At 50.1% G+C, this 23,376-nt stretch overlaps 1 protein-coding gene across 1 annotated transcript in view; it reads left to right on the top strand.

Moving 5' to 3' along the window:
• The window catches only part of ABCF3 (ATP binding cassette subfamily F member 3), a 49,162-nt gene that overhangs the window by 7,260 nt on the left and 18,526 nt on the right, over nt 1-23,376 (top strand). Inside the window, exons 3-13 of the mRNA XM_060242806.1 lie at nt 1,594-1,670; nt 4,658-4,710; nt 6,248-6,345; nt 7,558-7,680; nt 11,415-11,681; nt 11,771-11,851; nt 16,353-16,412; nt 16,647-16,703; nt 17,561-17,583; nt 19,339-19,394; nt 20,366-20,566. Of these exons, the coding sequence (XP_060098789.1) occupies nt 1,594-1,670; nt 4,658-4,710; nt 6,248-6,345; nt 7,558-7,680; nt 11,415-11,681; nt 11,771-11,851; nt 16,353-16,412; nt 16,647-16,703; nt 17,561-17,583; nt 19,339-19,394; nt 20,366-20,566 (1,096 nt within the window). The remainder of the gene's footprint in view (nt 1-1,593; nt 1,671-4,657; nt 4,711-6,247; nt 6,346-7,557; nt 7,681-11,414; nt 11,682-11,770; nt 11,852-16,352; nt 16,413-16,646; nt 16,704-17,560; nt 17,584-19,338; nt 19,395-20,365; nt 20,567-23,376) is intronic.

The following is a 23,376-nucleotide window of genomic DNA, read 5'->3' as shown; positions in this document are numbered from 1 at the left end:
TGGCTTGTTGGGGTGAGTTTCAGAGACACGGCCGTGTCGGTCTGCAGTGGAACAGCTAGATTCAAGTCCAGTGGCACCGCATTAGGATACCAGAATCACAGAGTTGGAAGGGGCCAGACAGGCCGTCTAGTCCAACGCCCTGCTCAATGCAGGATCAGCCTAGAGCATCCCTGACAAGTGTTTGTCCAGCCGCTGCTTAAAGACCGCCAGTGAGGGGGGTCTCATTGCCTCTCTTTGTAGCTGATTCCACTGTTGAACAACTCTCACTGTAAAAAAATTTTCCTAACATCCAGCCAGTACCTTTCCACCTTTAATTTAGATCCATTATGCCGAGTCCTCTCCTGCTCTGCCAACAGGAACAGCTCCCTGCCCTCCTCTAAGTGACAGCCCGTCAGGTACTTCAAGAGAACAATCATTTCCCCCCGTCAACTGTCTCTTCTTCAGACTGCAGATTCCCAAGTCCCTCAGCCTTTCCTTGTAGGGCTTGGTCTCCATGTTCATTAATGATTGTTCATTAATGATTTGGAGTTGGGAATAAGCAGTGAAGCGGCTAAGTTCGTGAATGACACGAAGTCATTCAGGGTGATAAGAACCCAGGAGGACTGTGAGGCGCTCCAAAGAGATCGGTCAAGGCTGAGGGCATGGGCGTTAGCTTGGAAAATGAGGTTCTACATGGTCAAGTGCAAAGTAATGCACATCAGAGCCAAACCCTAACTATAAATATACATTGATGGGCAGAAACTGACCTGGAGAGAGATCTGTTAGTGACAGATAACTCACTGGAAATGTGTGATGGAAACCAAAAAAAGCAAACCCTGGGGATTATTAGGAAGGGGATTGAAAACAAATCAGCCGGTATCACAATGCCCCTGTACAAATCGATGGTGCGGCCTCATTTGGAATACTGTGTACAGTTCCAGTCACTGCACTTCAAAAAAAGATATTATAGCATTGGAAAAGGTGCAAGTACATTTCTCCCTTTCTCACAATACATGAACTCATGGGCACTCAGTGAAATTTTTGAGCAGTAAGCTTGGAACAGATTAAAAAAAAGTACTTCTTCATCCAAATAGCAATTAACACATGGAATTCACTGATGCAGAAAGTGCTGGTAGCTGCAAGCATAGACAGCTTTGAGGGGATCGGATAAACACGGAGCAGAGGTCCATCAGTGGCCATTCGGTGGATGCTGCATTGCACCTTTGCATCCTGAGTTCCTTTTTTGCAACACCCCTTCCACCTTCTGACCTAGGATGTAAAGATTTGGGGATCTCCATTCCAACTTGTATCTGAGAGAGAGCCTTGATGCTCGAAAGCTCATATCTCAAAAAAATCTTGTTGGTCTCGAAGATGCTCGGAGTGAATTCCTTGGAGTGAAAGCCCGCATGGATTTCTACACAGGTAGAACTGCATGACGCCAGCAGCTCTGTACTTTGGTGTCCGTCCTTTGTAATTCCCTTTGAGGCAGGATCCGGGACTGAATGACCCACGGCTCTGATGAAGAGAGGCTCCACCACTGTGTGAGAGGAACCTAGAGTTCACGGGGGTGAAAACAGGGGGACCTCTTCTAATGCATTCCATTCTGTCTGGCAGGGACGAGAACTCACAAGGGGACCGACAGGTACTCCTGGATACTCCAATCCAGCTTTCTAAGATCACAGATAATTATGGTGAGTAGTGCCTCTTGGTCAGGGGTGGCCAAACTCGTTTAACGTAAGACCTACCTAGAATAAACATCAGATGTTTGAGAGCCACAAGACATGAACGTCACATGTTTGAAAGCAGGAAGGCATGGGGGAGGGAGGAGGGAGAGGTGGGAATAAAGCAACTTTAACCTTAAATGCATTCTCCAAGCCGCTGGCTGGCTTGGCTTGGAGAAATGATTGAAAGAGACAAACGCCTTCTCCAAGCCAGCTGAAAGGGCGGTGGGGGCTTCAAGACCCGCACAATAAGTGTGAAGAGAAAGCAGTTTGAAAGCAGGAAGGCATGGGGGAGGGAGAGGTGGGAAGAAAGCAACTTTAACCTTAAATGCATTCTCCCAAGCCGCACTTCGGCCACTCCTGTTCTTGGTAGAGCAGGTGGTGACAACTGTAAGTTCATGCCGAATTTTGGCTCACGAGCAAGTAGTGTCCCCATTGTGGGCAGGCTTCATGGACCTTGGAGGGCACCGGCACTCCAGCCCAGAACAGCAACAGTGGGATGTGAGAGCCGATAAACACACATGAAGCGGCCTTATACTGAATCAGAGCAAGATCAGCATTGTCTACTGTGGCTGGCAACAGGGTCTCAGGTTAAGGTCTTTTCTGTCACCTACTAATTAATCCTTTCAGCTAGAGCAGGGCTCCCCAACCCCTGGTCCGTGGCCTGTTAGCAACCGGGCCGTGAGTCCTATAATTCTTTCATTATATATTACAATGTAGAAATAGTAATAATAATAAGACATTGGATTTATAGCCTGCCCTCCACACCAAGTTTCAGAGTGCCTCAAGATCACCTTTACCTTCCTCCCGCACAACAGACACCCTGTGAGGTGAGTGGGGCTGAGAGAGCTCTCCCAGAAGCTGCCCTTTCAAGGACAACTCCTGCCAGAGCTATGGCTGACCCAAGGCCATTCCAGCAGCTTCAAGTGGAGGAGTGGGGAATCAAACCTGGTTCTCACAGATAAGAGTCCGAGCACTTAACCACCACGCCAAACTCACAGAAATAAAGTGCACACTTGTATCATCCTGAAACCATCCCCTGGACCCTGGGAAAATTGTCTTCCGCAAAACCGGTCCCTGGTGCCAAAAAGGTCGAGGACCTCTGAGCTAGAGAAGCCAAGGTTTAAACCTGAGACCTTCTGGATGTCACTGAGCCACATCCACTCCCCTGTGGAAAGCTACCTCTGTGGAGCTAATGGCCATCTCTGTAAACCTAGGACCTTCTGCCTGCCAGACACGGAGCCACGGCCCTTACTTGGACTGGCGGAAGCTCTCCAAGGTCTCAGGTTAAGGTCTTCATCCTCTACTACCTGATCCTTTTCCCCTGGAGATGTCAAGAATTGAACCTGGGACCTTCTACACGCCAAGCAGATATTCTACCACTGAGCCACAGCCCCTACTTAGACTAGCAGAAGGTCTCCAGTTAAGGTCTTCAGCATCACCTATTACCAGATCCTTTTCACTGAAGGTGATTGGGGATTGAACGCAGGACAGTCTGCATGCAAAACTGATACTTTACAACTGAGCTGCAACCCAGTGATACACTGCAGTGTAGTGGACTGTTGGCCAATGCATCGCTTCAACTCTCTGTTCAAGCCTGCAGTTCACTGGGTGACTTTAGGCAAGGCCCTACTTCATTAGCCATGTGTTCTGCTCTGAGCTCCTTGGAGGAAGGAAAGAATACAGATCCAGTGAGGAAATGCAGTCTTCCCTGCACCACCTCACACCTAGCATGGCTTCAGAGTCTTCATCCTTTGTCTGCTTTTAGTTTTGAGAGCCAGTTTGGTGTAGTGGTTAAGTGTGCAGACTCTTATCTGGGAGAACCGGGTTTGATTCCCCACTCCTGCACATGCACCTACTGATGTAACCTTGAGCCAATCACAAGTTCTCACAGAACTTTCCTTTCTAGAGCAATTTCTGTCAGAGCTCTCTCAGCCCCACCTACCTCACAGGCAGTGTTCCCTCTAAACTGAGTTAGCACACAGTTTTTTAGCCTCTGGCTCACACATTTTTGTCTTAGCTCAGGAAAAAATGGCCCCAGAGCAAGCTTATTTATGCGGTAACTTTAATGCCAGTAGCTCACAAGGTAGAATTTTTGCTCACAAGACTCCACAGCTTAGAGCGAGTATTGCTCACAGGGTGTCAGTTGTGGGAAGGGGAAGAGAAAGATTGTAAGCCGCTCTGAGACTCCTTTGAGTAGTAAAAGGCGGGGTATAAATCCAGTCTCTTCTTGTCCTCTTTTTTGTCCATAGAATGGGTGCAGAAGCTTGTGGTTGGTGGAAAGTGAATGCTGACCACCGAAATATTTTACCTCCCTTTCTATGACACAGCCTTATTCTAGTGCAGGGGTAGCCAACAGTAGCTCTCCAGATGTTTTTTTGCCTACAACTCCCATCAGCCCTAGCCATTGGCCATGCTGGCTGAGGCTGATGGGAGTTGTAGGCAAAAAACATCTGGAGAGCTACCATTGGCCACCCCTGCTCTAGTGGATTGGCTGTTTTAATGTCTGCCATGCTGTCATTTCTGTATGTTGGTGAGAACACGCAGAGAATAACTCTGGATGCTTTTTCAGGGTGCGGTGGAAATCTGTTACATAATTTTACTCGGATAACTGGTGTGTGATGGGCACCAGCTGTATCAATAAGCACTATGCCCAGGGCCTTTTTTGTAGCAGGAACTCCTCTGCTTATTAGGCCACAACACCCCTGATGTAGCCAATCCTACAGTAAGCCCTGTACGAAGAGCCCTGTAAGCTCTTGGACGATTGGCTACATCAGGGGTGCATGGCCTAATATGCAAAGGAGTTCCTGCTACAGAAAAAAAAAACCCTACTATATCTTTGGTTGTACACATAACGTGATGCTTTTTCCCAGTCCAGGAGCACCAGTCCCGATCTCTGTTGGTCTCTGGTGCTCCCCGTATGGCTATGCATTCACTTCCCGTCTTGCTGATTGCAGATTCCGGTTTGGACCTGCTTCCGGGGCTGTGGCTGAAGAGAGATCAGGCCTCAGTAAGTGCTCCGGAGGGTTCCGCTACTCTTGCTTCTGAACTTCTTACGGCCTCTCTAGGGTAACGAGCGTCATGCCGGCTTCCTTTCTCTTCCCTTTCCACAGCGAGTTACGCCACGGCCTTGAAGCCAGTGGAAAGTCAGGATAGAAATGCTTTACTAAATACGTGACAAGCTTTAACTCTTACTGCTGCGAGAGCTGAATCTCAGCTGCTCGCCGGGGTTCTTCTCTTCTGACAGGCAGCACAGTTATGTTGGTGGGGGTGCTGCTTCTATCACGTTGGAAAGGACCAAGTAGTAACCATGTACCCCCCACCCCACACACACAAACCTCTTTCTCCTTCCTCTCTGAGACTCTGATTCAGAGAGAAAGGTGGGGTATAAAACTACAGTCGTCTTCTTTGTGTCTGTCAAGTGGCAACTGGACCTTAGCCCTTCCCTGGCGTAACAGAGAGCCCTCTCGGTCTGAGAGCCTAGCCGGGTTTATTGAATGCAAAGTGAACTGATTGTCCAAGGAGGGGCCGCAACCAGCAACAGCAAACCCGTTCGGAGCATTTTCCTACCATGCCCAGAGGGCACCCCGCCCCCAAGCCCACCCTCTTGCCTGAGATTTCACAGGCAGGATTTAGGATCGTAGCGCTAGAAGGGGCCATAGAGAGGCTGTCTAGTCCAACGCCCTGCTCAGTGCAGGATCAGCCTACAGCATCCCTGACCAGCATTCGTCTGGCCACTGCTTGAAGGCTGCCAGTGATGGGGAGCTCACCACCTCCCTAGGGAACCGGTTCCACTGCTGAACTACGCTGTACAAAAAAACAGAACCAAGTTTGAGTCCAGTGGCGCCCTTAAGACCAACGATGATGAATTCTGGAGATCAGTTTCTGTTTCACTTCTCCCAGCTTCAAAGCGGGGGGGGGGGGGGGCAGAGCAAAATCAACTGCTGAAATGGCTTGCAGCCATTTAAACCCAACAGTGGGGCGGGTCCGCCCATCAGCTGTTGGGTTGAAATAGCTGGCAGCTCTTTCAGTGGTCTGTGTCACTCTCCTCCCCCACTTCAAAGCAAAACCAACCAGTGAAATGGCTCGCAGCTGTAGACTCCTCACCACTCAGCTGTTAGGTTAATAATAATAATAAAAATTATTTAGACCCCGCCCTCCCCGCCGAAGCAGGCTCAGGGCGGCAGGTTTCAGTGCCCCAAACAGCTGTATTGAACCAGACAGCAGTAAATATTCAGGGAAGGCACCTTCCTCATACATTGGTTCAGGGGCTCTGAACCGGCCAAAGTTTGTGCTGAATTTTGACTCACGATCCAGTTATCACCCATCCCTATTCAGAAACCCCCACGCTGGGCTCATTGCTAACACTGATAGCAGCTCTCCAGGGTCTCAAGTGGCAGTCTTCCACATCATCTTATTACAGTATCTTTCAAACTAGAGATGCTGGAGATTGTACCTGGGACCTTCCGCGTGCCGAGCAGCTGCTCTGCCGCCGAGCGGCAGCCTCGCCCCCTGCTCTAGCCTGACCTCTCTTTTCTGCCCCGCAGAATGTGAATACCAAAAAACTGGAGAAGGCGGAGGCTCGCCTGAAGGCCAAGCAGAGCAAGAAGCAGGAGCGAGATTCTGTGAAGTCCTGCAACCCATTGTGAGTCCTTCACGTGCAGCTGCTGGGATGGCCTTGGGTCAGCTGTCGCTCTTGCAGGGTTGTCCTTGAAAGGGCAGCTTCTGGGAGAGCTCTCTCAGCCCCACCTACCTCACAGGGTGTCTGTTGTGAGGGAGAGGGAGGTAACGGAGATTGTGAGCCGCTCTGAGGTCCAGAGTAGAGGGCGGGATATAAATCCAATGTCGTCTTCGTCTTCTTGAGTGAAGGGCCGTCAAGCGTCAGTGATTTCTGCTTCTTATAGTCGGGGCGGGGGAGGGAAGGGGGCGGTGCTTGTGCTTCCTGAGAGGCTGGCAATGAGGTACATCCAGTTCTGTGAACAGAATGCTCCAGCCATCATTTGCAAGAATGTAACTGCCGGACTAGATTATCTTGCCATGAAAGATGCAGTGGTAGTAAAGCAAAACCTGAAAGCAAAACATTACAAAGACTTCTGCTATTCTGTGGTCCTTTTTCACACCGAACCCTGGGGCAAGCTTGTATTGTCTAGAACAAGTTATAGGGGGTTTTGCGGGGAGGAGGATGTAATTGACAATCTGCTTTCATCTGAAACCTGGCACCAATATAGTGTAGTGTTTAAGAGTGCTGGACTGGAATTTGGGAGACTTGGGTTCAAATCCCTGTTCTGCCATGGAAGGCTGCTGGGGAGCCGTGGGCCAGCCATGCACACTGAGCCTGACCTCCTTTGCAGGGTTGTTGTGAGGATTAAACGGAGAAGATAATTATGTGAGCTCCTTGGGAGTCGGTGGGCTCTCCTTCCTTGGAGGTTTTTCAACAGAGGCTATATGGCCATCTGACAGCAATGCCGATCCTGTGAATTTAGGGGGAGGTGTTTGTGCTGTCTTTTCTGGGAGACGCTGGAAGTTTCCCCTAACCTCTGTGGTAAAGACCATAGAGACTGGGGAAATTCCTAGAACATCATCATCATTACCAGCCCCCCCCCCCCCCGTTTAGCTCCTCAAATTATTGAAGGTCGGGCATTGCCCACTGCTAGGGGGCAAACAGCAAGCCTCCCTGGTCATGCATGCCCTTAAAATGATACATCTCAGATTCTGGTTTACCACCTCCGTGAGAACTAGACCTCACTTAAATATTCCTTTGCATTGGGAAGCTGCATTCCTCCGTGGGTTGGGGAAGATGTTTTGGGCTTCCTTCTGTGGTAATGGTCTCCTCTGTGTTCTCTCCCCCGGGCGGCAGAGTGCTTGAGGAGGCATCCGCCAGCCAAGCCGCCAGCAAGAAGGAGAGCCGCCTGGAAACCTCGGGCAAGAACAAGTCCTACGATGTCCGCATCGAGAACTTTGACGTGTCCTTCGGTGAGCGGTGAGTCCTTTGCCAGGCTGGTGGAGGAGGAGAGACTTGCTACTGGGCTATGTGCGAAGTGGTTTTGTGACGAGGCAGTTGGGTCCACGTGCGAAGGAGGAGCCCGGGGGCTGCATTCAGCTCTTAAACCCCTTGCTGCTTGTGAGCTGGATGAGAAAGTGGAAGAGAGTCTTCTTAGGCAAGCTGTTCCATGGTCGCTGAGCCATAATCTACCCCCAAAGTACCTTGGGACACACAGCTTCAACAAGACTCCGGGCCAGTTCGGTGCAGTGGTTAAGTGTGCGGGCTCTTATCTGGGAGAACCAGGTTTGATTCCCCACTCCTCCACTTGCAGCTGCTGGAATGGCCTTGGGTCAGCCATAGCTCTGGCAGAGGTTGTCCTTGAAAGGGCAGCTGCTGTGAGAGCCCTCTCAGCCCCACCCACCTCACAGGGTGCCTATTGCGGGGGAGGAAGATAAAGGAGATTGTGGGCCACTCTGAGATTCGGAGGGGAGGGCAGGATATAAATCCAATATCTTCTTCTTCAGTGGCGTGGGCTACCCTCCGTTGGTTTTTAAGTAAACATGAGAAGTGCCCCACTAGATGAGACCAGTGGTCCATGTAGTCCAGCATCCTGTCTCACTCAGGGGCCAACCAGTTCCTCCAGAGGGACAATAACAGGTCATAGAAGCCGAGGCCCTCCGTTGGTGTTGCCTCCTGACTTAGTGCCTCTGAATGTGGAGGCTCCCCTCAAGTCACCATGGCTCATAGCCGCTGATAGAACTCTCCTCCATGAATCGTCCTAATCCCCTTCTAAAGCTGTCCAGGTCCATGGCCATCACTACATCCTCTGGCAGCAAACTCCTCACTTTAATCGCTCGCTGTTTAAAGAAGTATTTTCTTTTGTCCGTCCTTAGTTTACCACCCATCATGTACAAAGATGCTTTATCCTGAGCCAGATCAGTGGTACACCTAGCTCAGTGCTGTCTGCTCTGACCAGTAGCAGCTCTCCGGGATCTTGAGTACAGCAAGATCTTTCCCCAACTGTTGCAGATCCCAAGGAGAGAACCCAGGAGTCAGGACCTTCTGCGTGCCAAGCGGGTGCTTGCCCACTGAGCCGCTGCACAGGGGTGTCGAACATGCAGCCCAAGGGTTGGATCAGGCCCCTGGAGGGCTTCTATGAGGCCCGCAAGCAACTCACTGTCATCTGCTTCCTTCTCACTCTCTCGCTTCTTTCTGTATCACTGCTTGCTTTGCCAGGCTTGCTCAATCGCACAGGAGCTACAGAGCAAAGCCTCTGTTTTCTCCATCAGCTGGCCAGCACACAAAGCAACTTATGTCCAAAAGCTCTCAATGCCCAGCCATTTCATCTTTTCCCCTGGATCTTAGGCTCAAAGCATTGACCGTGAGAGTTCTGTAATGAATATCCAGTAAATCAAAAGTAAGTTTACAACTTAACAGATACCCACCTGATCAACGCCTGAACAGCCTACTCAGGATTGCTACAGTACAGACGTCTCCAGATTTTGATGCAGTAATTCAGCTCAAGAGGTGTCAGTTATCCAGAACTGTTAAATAAACGTAATATTGCAAGAGTTCTCTCTCTCTCTCGGCTTGGCTTCGCGAACGAAGATTTAAGAAGGGTGCAATAGTCCACGTCTGCTGCAGGCTCGCTGGTGGCTGACAAGACCAATGCGTGACAGGCAGGTCCGGCCACAGTGGCTGCAGGGAAAAGTCTGATTTAGGGTTGGTGCTGTAGCAGTGCGATTCTTCCTCAATCTCCTTTTGTCCTCAAGACCAGCTATGCGTGCGTTCTCAAAGGAAGAGACAGCCTGGTGGATGGTGTGCCTCCATGCTTTGCGATCTGAGGCTAGGTCAGACCACTGGTGATGGTTGATGCGACAGGTGCCAAGGGATTTCTTCAAGGAGTCCTTGTACCTCTTCTTTGGTGCCCCTCTATTTCGATGGCCAGTGGAGAGTTCGCCATACAGGGCAATCTTGGGAAGGCGGTGGTTTTCCATCCTAGAAATATGCCCTGCCCAGCGCAGCTGCGTCTTCAGCAGCAGTGCCTCGATGCTGGTAACCTCCGCCCGCTTGAGGACTTCAGTGTTGGTCATAAAGTCACTCCAGTGGATGTTGAGGATGGTGCGAAGGCAGCGCTGATGAAAGCGCTCGAGGAGTCGCAGGTGATGACGGTATAAAACCCACGATTCGGAGCCGTAGATGAGGGTTGTCATCACAATCGCTTTGTAAACATTGATCTTTGTGCCTTTTTTCAGATGCTTGTTGCTCCACACTCTTTTGTGCAGTCGGCCAAATGCACGGTTTGCCTTTGCCAGCCTGTTGTCAATCTCCTTGTCGATCTTGGCATCTGAGGAGATGATGCACCCCAGCTGAACTGCTGGACTGTCTTCAGAACTGATTCACCCACAGTGATGCAGGGAGGGTGATAATCTTCCTGGAGTGCAGGCTGGTGGAGAACTTCTGTCTTCTTCAGACTAACTTCTAGGCCGAATAGCTTGGCAGCCTCTGCAAAGCAGGACGTCATATGCTGCAGAGCTGATACCGAGTGGGAGACGAGTGCAGCATCATCAGCAAACAGTAGCTCTCGGATGAGTTTTTCCATTGTCTTGGAGTGGGCCTTTAGTCGCCTCAGGTTGAACAGGCTGCCATCGGTGCGATAGCGGATGTAGACACCATCATCATCATCTAGATCTACTGCGGCTCTTTGAAGCATCATGCTAAAGAAGATCGTAAAGAGAGTTGGCGCGAGAACGCAGCCTTGCTTTACACCTGTGCCTATTGGGAAGGGCTCCGAGAGGTCGTTACAGTGTCTGACTTGGCCTCGCTGGTCTTCGTGTAGCTGGATGATCATGCTGAGGAACCTTGGGGGACATCCTAAATGTTCCAAGATTTGCCACAGGCCTTTCCTGCTAACAGTATCGAAAGCTTTGGTAAGGTCGACAAAAGTCACATACAGAGCCTTGTTCTGTTCCCTGCATTTCTCTTGGAGCTGCCTGAAAACAAATACCATGTCGGTGGTGCTCCTGTTAGCTCTGAAGCCGCACTGGTTCTCTGGGAGGAGTTGCAAGAGTGCTAATCTTTTAAGCACGTTTTAAGTTTTTTTAAAAAAAGAAAACTTTAATTGTGCTTGTCTGTGTCCTTCCGGTTTAAAACAATTTATTATAATGTAATATATTGTAGTAGCATGTTATCAATTGTTATGAAAACTTAATACACATATATAACATTTTCTCCCCCCCCACCCCCCTTTTGGTGACCCCCGGCAGTGCCAACCCCTCTCAACAAACAACTCCCTATTACTATTTTATTTAATTTGTTATAAGGCAAATGATTCAGCAAGAGATTACGAAAGTTTGGGGATATAATATTAAAAAGACACCCGACATCTTTTTGTTGGGATTACAAATGGAAACATTCCAAAAGCAAGATAGAACGATAATTTGGTAAATGCTTTCAGCGGCACATTCTATGCGCAAATGTGGAAACAAGACAAAATACCAGAAATGTGGGAATGGACTTTGAAAGTTATGCATTGGAGTGAAATGGACAAAGTTATAAAGTTTACCTAACCACTACTTGGCATTCCATTTTATGACATCCATGGCCCAGCCCGATAAGGTCTCATTTATGTCTACTTCGGCCCTCATTACAAATGAGTTTACAGCGAGGTGGGAGGGTGGCGTATTTTCAGGTCAGGCTGGCAGCTGAGACCCCCCTTTCTCTCATTTCAGTGTCCTCCTCACAGGCGCAGAGCTGAACCTGGCCTACGGGCGGCGATACGGGCTAGTGGGCCGGAACGGGCTGGGCAAGACCACCTTGCTGAAGATGATCGCCAGCCGCAACCTGCGGATCCCTTCGCACATCAGCATCCTCCACGTGGAGCAGGAGGTGGCGGGCGATGACACGCCAGCCCTGCAGAGCGTGCTGGAGTGCGACACCACCCGGGAAAACCTGCTGAAGGAAGAGAAGGCGCTGACAGCCCAGGTCAACTCTGGAAGGTAAAACTTTGGTCCCCAGGCGTCCGATGGAGAGCAGACCTGTCCTCGCCGACAACCTGCTGGCATGCTGTTCTTGTGTCCTGTTTCAGGGGAGATGGTACCGAAGGCTCCAGGCTGTCCGAAATCTATGCCCGACTGGAAGAAATTGAGGCAGACAAGGCCCCAGCAAGGTAAGATGAGGTTCCCTTCGGTAGAGAGAGATGAGTATCTTCAGCTGCTCTGAGAAGGGGGAGCCAGTTTGATGTAGCAGTTAAGTGTGCAGACTCTTATCTGGGAGAACCGGGTTTGATTCCCCACTCCTCCACTTGCACCTGCTGGCATGGCCTTGGGTCAGCCATAGCTCTGGCAGAGGTTGTCCTTGAAAGGGCAGCTGCTGTGAGAGCCCTCTCAGCCCCACCCACCTCACAGGGTGTCTGTTGTGGGGGGAGAAGATATAGGAGATTGTAAGATGCTCTGTCTCTGTTTCAGAGAGAAGGGTGGGGTATAAACCTGCAATTCTTCTTCTTCTTGTAAAAATGGCACAAACATACACGAGGCTGCCTTATGTTGAATCAAATCCTTGGAGATGCTAGGAATTGAACCTGGGATCTTCTGCACGCTAATCAGATGCCCTGCTGCTGACCCATGGCCCCTCCCCCTTTGAATGAAAAAATGGGTTTGCACTGCACCAGGATTTCAACCGCTCCGTTCTCCAAATCCTGACACTTTGGCAGAGTCCATTATGGTCTTGAAGGGGTCGCTGTGTTGTTCTGCAGGAGAAAAGCAAGACTTGAGTCCCGGAGTGCCTTAAAGACCAACAAGATTTTCAGTATATAAGTTTTTCGAGCATCAGAATTCCCTTAGTCAGGGACAATGACTCTTTTCTGCCTCACAGGAAACTCATGGCAGTTCTACCAGAAAACCTAAGCAGTTGTTACCTGTGATTGGATCCATGTGATTAGCACATGGAATTCACTGCCACAGGAGGTGGCTGTGGCTACAAGCACAGACAGCTTCAAGTGGGGACCGGATCAACATATGGAGCAGAGGTCCATCAGTGGTTATTAGCCACAGCGTATTGTTGGAACTCTCTGTCTGGGGCAAGTGATGCTCTGTATTCTTGGTGGACATATGAAGCTGCCTTATACTGAATCAGACCCTTGGTCCGTCAAAGTCAGTATTGTCTACTCAGACTGGCAGCGGCTCTCCAGGGTCTCAAGCTGAGGTTTTTCACACCTATTTGCCTGGACCCTTTTTTGGAAATGCCAGGGATTGAACCTGACTTGGGAGGGGCAACAGGGTGAGGGCTTCTGGAGTTCTAACCCCACTGGTGGACCTCTTGATGGCACTTGGGGTTTTTTGGCCACTTTGTGACGCAGAGTGTTGGACTGGATGGACCATTGGACTGATCCAACATGGCTTCTCTTATTTTCTTACGTTCTTGAAAGCTTACACACTGGAAATGTTGGTCTTTGGGGTGCTCCTGGGCTTGAATCTTGTTCTCCCATTGTGGTCTTGGAATGGAGAGATGATCCAAAATTCTTATTTGGAGACAACCCACTACACGGCATCCATGTGACAATGTGTGGGATTTCCTGTGTGTCACAAACGCAAGATGGGAAGAGCTATTTCTCTTCTTCCTTTAGAGTTGGGCCCCAGCTTTGATGGATTATAACAGGGGCGGCCAGACTTGCTTGACGTATGAGCCACGTCAGATGTTTAAGAGCTGCAAGACAGGGAGGGAGGGAGGAAAGCAAATAGATGGGGAAGTGGAGATGGAAAGAAAGCAACTAACAGGCGGCTTGGCTTGGAGAAGCGTTTTAAAGAGAGAAATGCCTTCTCCGAGCTGGCCGATGGGGGCTTCGAGAGCCTCACAATGTGTGTGAAAGAGCCACATGTGGCTCCCAAGCCTCAGATGGCATGCTGGTTCGCAAACTGAACCAGTTCGTATAGGTCAGGGGTGGCCAACGGTAGCTCTGCAGATGTTTTTTTGCCTACAACTCCCATCAGCCCCAGCCAGGGGCAACAGGGTGAGGGCTTCTGGAGTTCTGACCCCACTGGTGGACCTCTTGATGGCACTTGGGGTTTTTTGGCTGCTTTGTAACACAGAGTGTTGGACTGGATGGACCATGGGGCTGATGGGAGTTGTAGGCGAGAAACATCTGGAGAGCTACTGTTGGCCACCCCGGTATAGGTTCATTACCCATTTAAAGTTTAAGCCCTTGCTTTTTGCTCCCCACGAAACCACGTTGGAAACCCGTTTTCTGCTCTGCCACGAGCCACCATGAATTGTGGCAAAATCTGCGGGAGTTTGCTGCGGTTCTTCAGCTTGCAAGCTTCGTTTCATGAGCCGGCCGAAATTCGTGACAAACTGTAGTTTGTCCGGCAGTTTGTGCCCCTCCCTCCTGTCGACCGCAGAGTGAAGGAGCAAACGAGAAAGCTGCACTCCACAGGCAGGAATCCTTGTGTGGTGAAATACTTGGCTGGATCTGAGACAGTCAGCAGGTAGCGGGGCCACGAAGGTACACAACCAGGAAATAACAGAAATCTGGATATCTCAGACCAAACTCTAGATAATTCCTGTGAGAAACTTATCCTTCCATTTGCATTTCTCAGCTTCTCTAACAAATATGTGCTCAACAAGGTCTTGTCCTAAAGTAACTTCCCTTTTACTGACCTAATTCTCAGCTAAAATCTAGAAGCTTCTAAGCATTAGTGCTTCTCTAAATATCTAAGCAATATAAAGACATAAATTGTGAAGTAAGTGAACCAATTTTCAATTTTTCCCGCAACATTCTCCGTGTACAAAACAATTATTCAAATGTAATAGATTTCAACACTTCATGTGCAAATTACAGTAGTACAATAGAGCCAGTTTGGTGTAGTGGTTAAGTGTGCAGACTCTTATCTGGGAGAACCGGGTTTGATTCCCCACTCCTCCACTTGTACCTGCTAGCATGGCCTTGGGTCAGCCATAGCTGTGGCAGAGGTTGTCCTTGAAAGGGCAGCTGCTGTGAAAGCCCTCTCCAGCCCCACCCACCTCACAGGGTGTCTGTTGAGGGGGAGGAAGGTAAAGGAGATTGTGAGCCGCTCTGAGACTCTTCAGAGTGGAGGGCGGGATATAAATCCAATATCTTCTTCTTCTTCTACAACTAAACAACCGTCCTATATACGCAGCTACGCCACTGTCCACGATATCATTCATAAAATAGGGACGCGACCAAATGCTGACAGATAGGAAATTGTCAGCGGCGTTCCCTTCGTTCGGAGAATAGAAATTAGAGAAAGCCTGGAATGCAGTGATTTATAAATGAACTGTGGCACCATCGCATGAGAAAGACAGTCCCCGAAGAAGGATGATCAAGATCGGAAACAAGATTGGACCAGTTTTTTTTTTCATCGTTGGACTTTATTTTACGAAGGTTATCACGGACAGTAGCATAGTTTTGTGCACAGGATGGTTGTTTCGCTGTCCTGTTGTAATTTGCACATGAAATGTTGAAATCTTCAGTTATATTTGAATAATTGTTTTGTACACAGAGAGTATTTTTTTTATTTCCTGGACCTGAGACAATGGCAGGAATGGGCAGGATTCAGTACAGCCCCTCACTCCCCCCTCCCAGCATCTCTGCACAGGCTAGTTGTCTCTCAGGCTGATTTCTTTTCCTTTTTTTTTTAATGAAAAGTGTGGCCAAAGAAGGAGAAGAATTGCTGCATTGATCATCACATGAAGTATGAACGTCATCACATGGGGTGTCACTGTAATTGGCGCCTGACAAAAAGCCTCTTCTATGGTTGCGTTTTAGGCTTCTACGAACCGAGTCCCAGTTCTAAAGTTAACGCGGCTGATCAATTTTTGATGCAGCATTTGCACATGATTGCAGTCCCAAGGTCACTTAAGGGATTCCGGGAGTAGCAAAATGTACGTGGTGAGAACACCGGGGCCTCTGCCTAGCTGCTCACTTCACCTTTTGCCACCTAGAGAGCCAGTTTGGTGTCGTGGTTAAGTGTGTGAACTCTTATCTGGGAGAACCGGGTTTGATTCGCCACTCCTCCACTTGCACCTGCTGGAATGGCCTTGGGTCAGCCGTAGCTGTAGGAGTTGTCCGTGAAAGGGCAGCTGCTGTGAGAGCCCTCTCAGCCCCACTCACCTCACAGGGTGTCTGTTGAAGGGGAGGAAGGGAAAGGAGATTGTAAGCCGCTCTCAGAGCGAAGGGCAGGATATAAATCCAATATTTTTTTCTTCTAAATCCTCAACATTTCAAGCTCTATTTGACAGAATGCCTTTTTAAAATGAACGTATTGTCTTGGATTACCCAGCAAAGATCCCAGTGTGATAGTGGCAGCTGCTGCCAAAGCAGCTTTCCTTCCCCCCCCCCCCCCATTTATAGAACCAGACTGATCCCCAGTGACAGCTCTGTGGCCCCGCTCACTTTCTAAGAACGCTCAGCAGGCACCAGGAAAGGTGCTGGGTGGCACCATGGCACCCGTGGGCACCACGTTGGGGACCCTGAGCTATGATTTTCAGAAGCAGGGAGAGACCCGCCTGGTGACGTTTCTTGGAAGTGTCTTTTAAGTGACGCAGCCGGGTTCAGCACAGCCCCTGTCCAACAGTGGGAGTGGCTCGCTACCTCTTTCTTCCAGCACGTCCTTCCTTCACTGATCTCCCTTCTCCTTCCTTCCCTCCTGCAGAGCATCTGTCATTCTGGCTGGGCTGGGATTCAGTGCAAAGATGCAGCAGCAGACAACCAAGTAGGTGGCGTTTTGCTTTAGGCTGAACCTTCCCAGCTGCGATCGAGGGAGGGCGGGTGGGCGATGCTGCCCAGCTGAGAAGCCATTTGGACTCTTCTCGCTACCTATTACCTCGTGGAGCAGCCGGAATGGCAAACCTTGAACCATAAGGTCGCCTGCCGTACCTGTAGGCTCATTGGGGTGCGCTCAACATGGGGTATCTGATGCCGCCAGGGTTTGTTTCTTTCTCCCCAGAGAGTTCTCAGGAGGCTGGAGAATGAGGCTGGCGTTAGCGCGTGCCCTCTTTGCCAGGTGCGTCTTGTTGATTTTGCCGCGTTACGGTGGTATCCAAGAATTACATTGAGGGCGGTGTGGGGGTTTCAAAGTGCAATAAAATACATGCGTAAGGAAGGAGGAGGGCGTTTATTTCCAATTGGCGTAATTTTAATTCCAGGGCCCGGGTTACTGAATTTGGCATTTCTTAACCAGCAAATTCTAGAACTTCTGGTGACAAAACTACATAAATGCTTAGAATCCTGGATTTGGAAGGGACATCCAGGGTCCGACTCCCTGCACAATGCAGGGAATTCACAAATACCTTCCCCAGCACACCCCCAGTGACCCCTCCTCCATGCCCAGAAGATGGCAAAAGAAGCTCCAGGATCCCTGGCCAAACTGGCCTGGAGGAAAATTGCTGCCTGGCCCCAAGGTGGCGATCAGCATTTCCCTGGGCGTGTAAGAAAGGGCCACGAGAACTCAGCACTGGTGCAGCCCTTCCTGCCCTCCTTCTCACGATCTGCCTAATTCCACAGAATCAGCATTGCTGTCCAGTGGCCCTCTAGCCTCTGTTTAAAAGCCTCCCAAGGAGGAGAGCCCCCCACCTCCCGAGGAAGCCAGTTCCGCTGAGGAACCGTTTAGCTGAGGTGGGAAGACCGGTAGCTTTTTAAATCTTCCAGCGGAATTGGCTGACGTTGGATGGGTGGTGGGTCAGCCTCCTCTTTGGGAAAGAGTCGACATATTGCCCCATCTGTGGACTCGCAGGGGCCACCGTAGAAACGAATAGTATCAAGGTAGCTTTTTCTAGCAGGCTTCATCCTGAGGCTCCATATTAACGTTTGTCTCATCTTCCTCTCCTCCACCCCTCCTCCGGCCGGCTGCAACATCATCAGGCCTGACCTCTTACTGCTTGATGGTAAGTCTTTCCGGGTCACGAGGGAGTAAGGGGGGAGAGCAGTAGCCTACGGGCTCATTGCTGAAGGTTCTCCAACCCAGATTTGGAGGACGAGGAGCCTGCTGATGGTTTGCACTGCCTTTCTCCCCCATGCACGTTCCCTGCCATTTGCAGGCAGCTCCAGGGCTTTTTTTTTTTTTTTGGTAGCAGGAACTCCTTTGCATATTAGGCCACACAACCCTGATGTAGCCAATCCTCCTGGAGCTTACAGGGCTCTTCTTCTTATAGGGCCTACTGTCAGCTCCAGGAGGATTGACTACATCAGGGGGGCGTGGCCTAATGCAGAGGAGCTCCTGCTAGAATTCCACCCTCTGCTCCTCTGCATATTAGGCCACGCCCCCCCCGATGTAGCCAATCCTCCTGGAGCTTACAGGGCCTACTGTCAGCTCCAGGAGGATTGACTACATCAGGGGGGCGTGGCCTAATGCAGAGGAGCTCCTGCTAGAATTCCACCCTCTGCTCCTCTGCATATTAGGCCACACCCCCCCCCGATGTAGCCAATCATCCTGGAGCTTACAGGGCTCTTCTTTCAGGGCCTACTGTCAGCTCCAGCAGGATTGGCTACATCAAGGTGCGTGTGGCCTAATATGCAAAGGGGTTCCTGCTACAAAAAAAAAGCCCTGGGCAGTTCTATGCAGAATTTGCTGCAGTGTCTGAATTGAGCAAACCATGTTTGGAATTTCTGTCACCATGGGAATTTCTGGCAAGGGCGCCCTAGTAATAAAGAAGGGAATCTGCACCGAGCAGGGGACGGAGACACCCCATCAGCAGGTGGCTGATCCTCCGTTGCCTAGCAGGGGGTCTGAACTGAAACTGTCAAGAGTATTTGACCCCTCGGTTCCATTTGTACATAATCGTCTGTCATGTTACAAATGAGCATCCCAGGGAAACGCTTTAAGAGTACCATTGAAAGCCGGCAGGGGTTATCCTGCTTGTATGAGCTCCACGGTATATTAACGCACGCAAAACGTTTACAGCGATTTTAGGGGCTTTGTGGAACATATAATTCAACCTGTGGTTTTAGCTCATTGGTCAGTAAATTCCCTTGGTCAACCCGAAGTGATATTCACTGTGTTAGGTGCAGAGCCTTCGGGTCGGATCCCCGCTGAATTTTTTCCATGGCAGAATGGAACTTTCCTCTCTCCTGCCGCAGCCCACTGATCCCTGTGAAACACTACTCCTGGGGAAGAGGGGTCCCCGAGGAATTAAATGAGGAGGGTCTCCAGCTGGAAGGGGGGAATCGGTGGAAATGCCAGTTGAGTCTTGAGCCAGCCTCCCCCACCCAGTTGAGTATTCAACTCCAAAACTTCGACGTGGCCTTGCGCGCATTGGCTGAGCCTAAAAAAAGCTGTTGATTTTCTGCTCCTCCTACCTGGCAGCCCAGCCTAAGTACATTGCAGTGAAATCCCACTCTGGCCCCACGTACGGCAATCAATGAGGCCTGAAAGGCAAGCATCCCCATCCGTCAAACTTTCAATTCATTGGTCCATCTAGCCCAGCCTGGCCTATGCAGCCCAGCAGCGGCTCCCCAGGGTGTTAAGTTCCTTTCAATGGAGGGTCATTTGGGTTTCCATTCCAGGATCTCTGAATGCATTCCATACACTTTACGAGCCCCACTGCCAAATGCCCCCCACTCCTCTTCGGTGGTTTTAATTGCCATCTTTTCTTAACTACCAAATCCCTTGTCCAAGAGTGTCTTGTTTTGTTCACTTCCAGAGCCGACCAACATGCTGGACGTGAAGGCGATCATCTGGCTGGAGAACTATCTGCAGGTCTGTGCAGCAGTGGGAAGCAGAAAGTTACAATTTCTGAGCTCATAGGAAGGCCGTCCCCCCCCCTCCAAATTTCAGCCCAATTTAATGTGTGGTTTTGTCCTGTAAAGCCTGACATGGCTTGGGACTGGGGTCTCTGAAGCACTGCCTTCTCCTGTATGTTCCTCACAGGGAATTCAGATTGTATGGAGGGGGCCCTCCTGACATTCCCACCGATCAGAGAAGCTTGTCTGGTGGGGACATGAGAGCGGGCCTTTTTGGTTGTGGCCCCACCAACCTCCCCAAGGAGATGCACCTGACCCCCCCCCCCCTCGCTCTTGATCTTTAGGAGGCAGCTGAAGACAATTTAATTTAGGACTGCATTTGATTAATGTGATCTTTGTTTATGAGCAGCAGTGTTCCCTCTAAGCTGAGTTAGCATGAGCTAGCTCACAGATTTTTAGCCTCCAGCTCACACATTTTTGTCTTAGCTCAGGAAGGATGACCCCAGAGCACAATAATTTATGCAGTAGCTCTCAACTTTAATGCCAGTAACTCACAAAGTAGAACCTTTGCTCAGAAGACTCTACAGCAGGGGTGGCCAACGGTAGCTCTCCAGATGGGGGTTTTTTTTGCCTACAACTCCCATCAGCCCCAGCCATTGGCCATGCTGGCTGGGGCTGATGGGAATTGTAGGCAAAAAAAACATCTGGAGAGCTACCGTTGGCCGCCCCTGCTCTGCAGCTTAGATGGAACATTGACGAGCAGTTCTGAGGTTTCAAACTGTGATCATTTATGTGCTTTTGTATACCTCATTTTATTTCCATTTTAAGCCACCTTGAGTTCTGCAAGGTAGAAAGGCGGCCAGCAAATGTTTTAAAGCAATAAATAAGAGTCCAATGAACTAACGAGGCTGAGCTGCAGCTTTCTTTGGAAGTTCGCTTGGGTCTTCTGAGCTGCGCTCCGGCCCAAAAGTTCTCTTTTCTTGCCAGACTTGGCAATCTACCATCCTGGTGGTGTCCCACGACCGAAACTTCCTGAACGCCGTGGCCACTGACGTCATCCACCTGCACTCTCAGCGGCTCGACAGTTACCGCGGCGACTTTGAGAACTTCATCAAGATCAAGGAGGAGAGGCTGAAGAACCAACAGCGCGAGTATGAGGCTCAGCTGCAGTACCGCGAGCACATCCAGGTGAGCAGATGTGAAGAATGCGTCTGATGGATTTCAGTTGGGTTGTAGACATCCTCTGCGCGCAGGGCTGGATTAACAGTTAGGCCAAGTAGGCGCTGGCCTATGGGCCCCCGTGCCTTTAGGGGCCCCAGGCCAGGTTCCCCCCCTGCTTGCAGCCCTCCCAGCCTGCAACTAGCAACTGAGCCGTTCTTTGCCCGACTTGCCTGGCGCGGCTGTTGCTGGCGTCATCACAAAGTTTGCCTCTCTGTGCCTCTCCCCCGCAGCTTTGTCCAAGGGGCTTTTGAGAAGGGGCCTGCAGGCTGCAGTGGGGGCCCTGGGCGGCAGGGTGGGCGCTCCAACTCTGAGATATATTTGCAAGGGAGAGCCCGAGATTTTGACTGCCTAGGGGCCTCCACAGGGTTTAATCCAAAACTGCACGGGGTGCACTGAATAAATGAAATTCTGCATGAGGGTAGACACGATTCTGGGCTTAGAAAAGGATCTGTCTTACGGCTGCTATAAATTAGGCAAACGAAGGGAATCTGTGTGGTAAGCGGCTTTCAGAGAGTAGCCGTGTTGGCTATCAGAAGAAGAGCTGGATTTGAGTCCAGTGCACTTTGGAGATCTTGATTTTGTGCGTATGAGCTTTTGAGATTCAAACTTTCATGGGATACAAGCAGGAATGAAGAACCCTCAGCCCTTATATTTATGTATGTTTGCTTATAAATTAAACTTCTAGACTGCCTCCCCAGTGCAAATAAGGCTCAGGGTGGGTGCAACAGTAGGAAACACATTCATAAAACAATTTAAAAGAATAAGAAAATATTCATAGAGAATCATAGAGTTTGAAGAGGTCGTAGAGGTCATCTAGTCAATCCCCTCGCTCAATGCAGGATCAGCCTAAAGGCAGGGGTGGCCAAACTTGCTTAATGTAAGAGCCACACAGAATAAACATCAGACGTTTGAGAGCCACAAGACATGAATGTCAAATGCTTGAGAGCAGGGAGAGGAAGGAAGGAAAATAGATGAGGTGGAGGTGGAAAGAAAGCAACTTTAAAATGCATTCTCCAAGCTGCCGGCTGACTTGGCTTGGAGCAGTGATTTAGAGAGACGAATGCCTTCTCCAAGCCAACTGACGGGGTGGTGGGGGCTTTGAGAGCCACTCCATTTGTGTGAAAGAGCCACATGTGGTTCCCAAGCCGCATTTTGGCCACCCGTGGCCTAAAGCATCGCTAACAAGTGTTTATCTAGCCACTGCTTGAAGACTGCCAGCAAAGGATCACCTCACCCACCTCTCTAGGCAGCCAATTCCACTGCTGAACTACTCTTGACTGTAAAAACTTTTTCCCCTAATATCCGGCTGTACCTATCCACCCATAGCTAAATCCATTATTGCAAGTCCTATCCTCAACTGCCAACAGGAACAGGCCTCTGCCCTTCATTCCTGTTTGTGTCTCGACGAAGGCAGCTTTGACTTCCAAGAACTCATACCTTGAAAATCTTGTGGGTTTCTACGGCGCCAGCCAGTGGACTCGAACCTAGCTGTGGCATAAGGTAGATCCAGCCAGGTTTTTTTTCATTCAGTTGTGCCATTTCTCCTCTGTATGACAGCTCTCAACCCACTTGGCTTCTGAGTATGCAGGTCCAATGACTCCTCAGAGTCATTTTCTTCGGTGGTCAAACCCTCCTTCCTCTGTGCGGGGGGCGGATTATATAAAAATTTGCGTTGGATGCAACCAGCTTTCCTTACAGTGACGTATTTACGGATTAATCTGGTTGTGAAACACTTTGAAAGTGTTCTGTGTAGAGTGGTGAAGTCTTAATTCCTAGTTTTATTCAACAAGACACCCTTTGCTCTTTGGAGATTTCAATAGGCATCGCATGCATGCTTTCTACTAGCTGTGAAATCCTCTTTAGGGCAGCTTTCGCAATCCGATCTTCTCCATTGGACTGATCTTTGTATTGAAACAGGATCGAAGGGAGATCTGATGAGCCACCTGAAGAGTGGAGGGGTGTCTTTATATTTGCCCTGGGTTTTTTCCCCCTGGAGTCTGAGGTGCTGGGGATTTTTTTCCTTTAATGGCCATTAGCTAAGAACATAAGAAGGGCCCTGCTGGATCAGACCAGCGGTCCATCCAGTCCAGCATCCTGTCCCAAACAGCGGCCAACCAGTTCCTCTGGAGGGCCAACAACAGGGCACAGAGTCTGAGGCCTTCATAAGGACATCGGAAGAGCCCTGCTGGATCAGACCACTGAGGGTCTATCTAGTCCAGCATCCTGTCTCACACAGAGGCTAACCAGTTCCTCTGGAGGGCCAGCAACAGGGCAGAGAGGCCGAGGCCTTCATAAGAACATCAGAAGAGCCCTGCTGGGTCAGATCAGTGAGGGTCCACCTAGTCCAGCCTCCTGTCTCACACAGAGGCCAACCAGTTCCTCCGAAGGGCCAGCAACAGGGCAGAGAGGCCGAGGCCTTCATAAGAACATCAGAAGAGCCCTGCTGGGTCAGACCAGTGAGGGTCCACCTAGTCCAGCCTCCTGTCTCACACAGAGGCCAACCAGTTCCTCTGGAGGGCCAGCAACAGGGCACAGAGGCTGAGGCTTTCATAAGAACATCAGAAGAGCCCTGCTGGGTTAGACCAGTGAGGGTCCACCTAGTCCAGCCTACCAGTTCCTCTGGATGGCCAATAACGGCATGGAGGTCGAGGCCTTCCCATAATGTTGCCTTCTGGCTCTGGGATTCAGAGGATTAGTGCCACTGAATGTGAAGGTTCCCCTCAGTCCCCATGGCTAGTAGCCATTAGTAGACTTATCCTCCATGAATTTACCTAATC

The sequence above is a fragment of the Heteronotia binoei genome, chromosome 6, assembly GCF_032191835.1.
Source record: "Heteronotia binoei isolate CCM8104 ecotype False Entrance Well chromosome 6, APGP_CSIRO_Hbin_v1, whole genome shotgun sequence".
Taxonomy (NCBI): domain Eukaryota; kingdom Metazoa; phylum Chordata; class Lepidosauria; order Squamata; family Gekkonidae; genus Heteronotia; species Heteronotia binoei.
The sequence above is the reverse complement of the archived record's forward strand: the minus strand, read 5'-3'. Positions and strand labels throughout refer to the sequence as shown.